Source organism: Telopea speciosissima, chromosome 10 (genome assembly GCF_018873765.1).
Source record: "Telopea speciosissima isolate NSW1024214 ecotype Mountain lineage chromosome 10, Tspe_v1, whole genome shotgun sequence".
Taxonomy (NCBI): Eukaryota; Viridiplantae; Streptophyta; class Magnoliopsida; order Proteales; family Proteaceae; genus Telopea; species Telopea speciosissima.
The window spans coordinates 5,668,281-5,674,349 of record NC_057925.1 but is presented as its reverse complement, the minus strand read 5'-3'; the positions used below and the strand labels follow the sequence as shown (position 1 = coordinate 5,674,349).

The 6,069-nt window shown below is 39.0% G+C and overlaps 1 protein-coding gene across 2 annotated transcripts in view; it reads right to left on the bottom strand.

Moving 5' to 3' along the window:
* Positions 1-1,374: 1,374 nt before the first annotated feature.
* The window catches only part of LOC122642463 (bifunctional nitrilase/nitrile hydratase NIT4B-like), a 17,152-nt gene continuing 12,457 nt past the window's right edge, over positions 1,375-6,069 (bottom strand). For both annotated transcript variants that reach the window (XM_043835950.1, XM_043835949.1), the window contains 3 exons: positions 3,705-3,998; positions 2,651-2,932; positions 1,375-1,794 (listed from right to left, as the gene is read on the bottom strand). In XM_043835950.1, coding sequence (XP_043691885.1) covers positions 1,649-1,794; positions 2,651-2,932; positions 3,705-3,998 — 722 coding nt within the window. In that variant the 3' untranslated portion in view covers positions 1,375-1,648. The remainder of the gene's footprint in view (positions 1,795-2,650; positions 2,933-3,704; positions 3,999-6,069) is intronic.

Here is a 6,069-nt window from a genome sequence, read left to right as displayed (position 1 = left end):
TTACTACGTATTTGCCATTTTTGCAACCAGGAGTTGCAGAAGGCGAGTTATCGAAGAAAGAGAAAGAGAGAAAGGGTTGAAGAAGAAAGTGAAGCTTCTGTGTTTACTACGTATTTGGCATTTTTACAACGAGGAGTTGCAGAAGGCGAGGAATCGAAGAAAGAGAAAGAGAGAAAAGGTTGAAGAAGAAAGTTAAGCTTTGGGGACCTGAGCTGTAGACAATGGTGGACTCTTTTCGAGGTGGACTCCGCAATTTGAAAAATAAGACAACAATACCCTCGAATTTTTTTAAGTTTAATATTAAAAATATGGGCATTAGATGCCAGTGATGAAGTGTGGAAAAGCATCTCAATGATGAGTTTGTTTACCGAAATACCCTGTAAATGCTATTAGTACACGGCTCCAGGCCTCCAGCTCATTGATTAGAGGGGCAAATTCAGGAAACATACTGAATAGGTCTTCGTATTCTAATATTCTGAATAGGGGTATTATTGTAATTCGGTCATTTGAAATTTAATTTTGTCTGATTTCTATTTTCCCTAGAAAAGCCTGCGCTTGCTGAAGATGAAAAAATAGATATACTATCGTCGCAGGCGCAGCGCAGGTCACTTTTTCCACTTTTCAGTTTCCACTAAGGAGGACACATGCGGCAATTTATTGAAAGTTAGGGTTATAATCTGGTAAATAACCAACAAGTATCCACTAGAAAGGGAGCTGGGTATTAATTATTTAATTTGCGTCAACGGTGAATTCAAAAATTTGAGAGCTGCAAAAGCATTTAGAAAAGCACTTTACAAGAGGAAAGCCTTGCTGTGTGTGAAGTGTCGCTCTCAACAGTTTCTCACTATTCTTTTTCTTTGTCCTCACTCTTTGATCGTGGCTTTTCGAATGCTTGTGGCTTCGAAACTGTCGTTCATTTTTTCCACGCCTTGTCCCAGTGCACTGCAGGATCTGGGAACATGGTTTGAGCTATCGGTATCATATCGCCTGATACAGGTGATACATAACAATTTTACTAGATCCATAACAATATTACTAGTGGCTAATCCTGATATCGTGCCGACACCGTATTGGTAACACGATACATATAAGGGGTAAAACAATCAAAAAATTTATTTTTTTAATGGAACTCAAGGAGAAATTTGTCCGATAAATGTCAATACAATATCTATATTTTATTGAATTTACATGTGATTGATACCCGATCTAATACCATGCACTAATACCATGTCTGCGATGATCATATTGTACGCAGCCTTACCCCATTCCATGAAGAGACTGTTTCCTATCTCAAACCCACAACCACTAAGTCGAAATGGAGCAACCTTACCATTGCACCAAAGTTTATCAACATATTTTCTATGATAAACTCTTTATCAAAGGAAAAATAATAAATTTCTTTGATAATGGAGAGAGAATAGGACACTCGAGACAGTCATAGAAATTGCACCCTTAATGGTGTGGTGTTTCTTTACATTTCAAACACAAAGACAAACCAGACTTAAAAACACCATTATTAAATTTGACATTCATCACCATGGGGTGAAGCCATGGCACTACTTAAAAGAGTTCTCAATAATCTACATGATTTAGGTTTCACCATTATGGAGTATATCGAGTCGCCCAAGATGCCAAGAGTATGTTATGACTACTGGGGTACTGCTGCTTTTGATGCAGATGTGAAAGAAACAGGTGTATTTGGGTGGTCCCTCACTATCAAGCTCAATACATCTGGCCTTGCATAATGCCCAACTACATCGAAATCAAACTTTGCCCTTGCTATTTCTCCAGGATCTGTAGATCATTTCAACGTCAAAATTAGTCTTACAAAGATAAGAAGTAAAAAAAAAAATACTGGGTTACTCAAGCAACTACTGAATGCAGGACTGGCAAATTGGTATAAACTGTTCATCGCTCGTGCAAAACTCTCATCTGTTCCAAAGCAAGCAGGACTGCAGGTGACAGGTTCACAGAAACCAGATAGGAAAGCCATGACAAATAATCATCTGATTCCATCAATTGCATTCCCATCGTTTGGTGAAAACATGCATGATTAAATTTGACTAGCTAACGAGGCATATCAACCTAGGAGCCTCCTATAAGGGACCTCAAGGATAGTAGTTAAACTCCACAGACGGTGTCCAATGTGAAATGCAAGGTGGGGGAGAGTTTTTCCAGTTGTCTCATGTCCTGACTCAAGCACCCTTGTCCATGCGGCAGCCAAACTCACTAGGGTTATTAATAATCAATCTGAAAGAAAAGCTCAAAGATGAGGAAATTTAGCCAAAAGAGAAACATAATGGAAACTGTCTTTCCAGAAGAAAAGGTTAAGGTAGGAAACCATAACTCTTTGAGGACAAGCACACACAGCAAACCCATAATCCCAGCATGCCCGACTCTCAAACAGGCTGCATGGCAGTCCAGCAGAGAGTTTTAACGGGTGAAAATTGACTTAATCTTAAAACCCCAATGACACAAATTTTATTTCGAGTTTACTTCACCTTCTCAAACAAATGATATGCCAGTCATTCTGACAATTTCAGTGTTGCTTTGAATCAAATCAATGCCAATTCATAGATGAATGCTAAAAGAGGCCAGCATACCTAATATGGTTCTAAGAAACCAATGAAGAGGGTTTAGAAATCAATACCTAGATCAGCTGAGATGAGAGCCTCTCCTTCATAATTGGGTCCTGCTAAGACTTGCCCTGATGGTGAAATAATGACACTGCCTCCAGCACATACAATGGAATCAGGTGAGAAATCTTCATCTGTACCTGCAAACACATATTCTGGTGGAGGCGGATAATCATTCCTTCTGCAAAACTGGTTTGCAGATAGAACAAAGCATCCTCCCTCAAGCGCAATATGGGTCATGGATGCCTGCCATACATCCCTGGCATCTGCTGTAGGTGCGCAATATATCTCAATGCCTAAGACAGAAAAAAAAAAATATGGTGAGATTGAGCATCAGAAAGTAACTAAAGAAAGTGATCAGCAGTCAGTTCCAGCAAGCAGAAATGTGGGTCATCAAGCAGATAATTATGATCCTCAGAGATACAGATCCTTTAATCTCAAATTGGTTTTTGAGTTTTAAGTCTCTTATTCAACCACACGTCTTACCAATAACTGTTGGTCCTTTAATTACAAAAACTAGCACAGGAGAACAATACTAATGTCACAGAATCCATGTTTCCATGACAAATAACTTATGCCCTGTGCACATGTGAAGGATCATGGACCTCAATATTAAATAACCTGAGCATCTAATTATCTGGGTTTTTGTTTGGGTCATTTACTATATCTGTTTTGAATGTCTAAAGGAATGTATATAGTTAGATCTTTTTAATCAGCAACAAAAAAAGATGGATCTTCTGTAGCTTCCAAGAGCAACAAATTTGGCCTATAAGATCCCCCAAAGGGAAAACAAAATGGCGAGTTCCCACCACCATGCATGTGTACCATTGTGTATAGCATATGCAGGCAAGAAGATGTGTCTGATGTACAATTAGCCAGTTTAGCCACAAAGTCAACTCAATCGACAAATTAAGATATTAAAAAACAACTTTAAGGAAGAATGGATGAGGTCATGCCCCCACCACCCCCATCCCCCCAAAAAAAATGTACTAAAAAAAGGGTATTTCTTATAAAAGAAATATGTATGCAAGGGAAATTCAATCTATTAAAACAGTATATGTTGTTTACCTTTACCATACATTGCAGTTCTCAATAGTGGCATTCGGTTCTCCCAGCAAATGAGGGCGCCTATCTTTCCAATCGGAGTCTCAAATACAGGAATTGTTGATCCATCTCCAAAACCCCATATTACACGTTCCATTGATGTTGGCATAAGTTTCCGGTGTTTCCCAAGGTACTGCCCATGAGAATTGAAAAAAAGAACTGTGCAGTACAGTGTGTATCCGTCTCTCTCTATTACACCCATCACTAAATAAACTTTATGTTTTCCAGCAATTGCTGCCAATCGATCAACTTCAGGTCCTGTTTGTACAATATAACATAAGGGTATATTTTATGTAAGGTCGAGGTAAGTTAATTAATGTAGCAAACACATTACAATATATGCATTTTCATCAGATGTAGGCCTCATAATCTCTACAGACATGTTTGGAAGGTATGATTACAGGCAGCACACCTAAAGCAAGAGATCTTCAGCCAAATCTAAAGCATATACTACCATAGAATGTTGTAGAAGAACGCACCAGACTTTTAAAAGACCAATACAACCTTTCCTTTTATTTTAATGAATGACCAAATTAATGCTGACCTGATTCTGAAATAATCAAATTATGGCATAAGCCAATTTATACCCCAATTCTAGTTTTTACCAGATATATAATATCTGGCATCAAAATACTCAATTTATATAAAAAGAAGGAAAATAACATCTACTCATGAATAAGGACTTCCACTGAAGTGATTTTGATCACATGATTAACAACTGATTTCTGATTTGGCAAAGAAATCATCAAAACTCATGTCTTTTAGAGAGTCGGGGAAATATGATAGCCAATTAATACTTTTTGACACATCTAGAAATTTTCAACTCAAAAGAGGTATCAAAAGAATTCATCAAGTCCTAAACTTTGATAAGTAACAACTTTGAGAAGTTTTAGAAAGAAGATTCTACACAGTTAGACGAGTCACAGAAATAAGGCCAAAGTACACCTGTTTAGTAAAAGAACCTTCAATCAGTGTAAACAGCTCCTTTCTCGTCCCATGCTAATTTCCCCTGCTTCTTTACTGCCGTTCTGATAAGTAATCACACTGCTTGACTTACAAACACATTCCATTGAATTTTTCATTTTCCGAACTCCCCAATAGTTGAAATTCAAAACTGGTCCCTCCACACCCAACAGTAACCTTGAGTGTTGTTAGAGAGGGTGTATCTCGGTTGGGGGTGGGTACATGGGTGTCCATGGACCTCCATACCATGGGATTGTGTGCTTGGCTACATAGTTTAGATTAGGTTCTTATTGATTCTTATTCCCATTGTTAGTAGTTTTCAGTTTCCTATTGTAATTAGACTTTTGGATTAGCTAGGTAAGATTTCTATTCCCATTGTAACTCTAATTTAGATTTAATATAAAGGAACACTACTGGTACGATAGACCTAACAGAATTTATCTCCAGCCTTCTCTTCTTCTCCCTCAATCTCTTTCTTTCTTCTCTCCTCTCTCTCTCTCTCTCTACTTGCAAGTATTGGTTCCAGGTTCTGGATTTGTCACATGTATCAGAGCTATAACCAGGAGCTGTTTTGAGAGTAATTCAGACTCTAGTTTATGGTGAAACCCTAGTTCATAAAAGAAGAACTAGGGGGTTCCGTATGGGTTTCGATGACAATTGATGTATGTGTATCATACCTGAACCGATTGCATCCTGTTGAAATGTTGAATGCTATCGTTGATACTATTGCTGATCAAGATTTAGTCGAATCGATTGCTCCTCTTGTTTGTTCTTTGGTTTGGTTCACCCTCCCATTGCTCTAGCCATAAGCTGTGGCAGCTCTAGCTTGCAACCATAGGGGCCCGTCCTGCAAGGCCAGAGTGGGCTCAACGGTCAGCCCCATTTGAATTATGTTAGGGGTTCTTTTCGCTTTTGCCAGATCTACAAAGAGATACTATGAGTCTGTCTTAGTTTCCATTGCTGCGGCCATCTGGTTCACCGCTACTACCAATGTCTCATGCTTTCATTACTGTTACAGATGTAAGTATTATATCGGACCACGAAGACCCCGATCATGCTACTAGTTTTCATTCACATCATCACATTGTTGATAAATCTCCGCGTGCTCTGCCATAAGAACTTGGAGTTCATATCATGGTGAAGGTAAGATAACAATGTGATTCTTGCTCAAAAAAACAGACCGAATACGTTCGAGTTATTGGCTCGTCCGACCCGGTAGCATTCATGAGTTACTCGTTCAACTGTCCCTAGGAGACATGGTCGAGAAGTGCCATGCATGGTTGGCCCCCGTCCTTTCTTTCTCTCGGTCCCACCCAGCTGAAAAACTACAGTGCGCCAGTGCTCACTTGGGTAGAGTAAAGCTGAT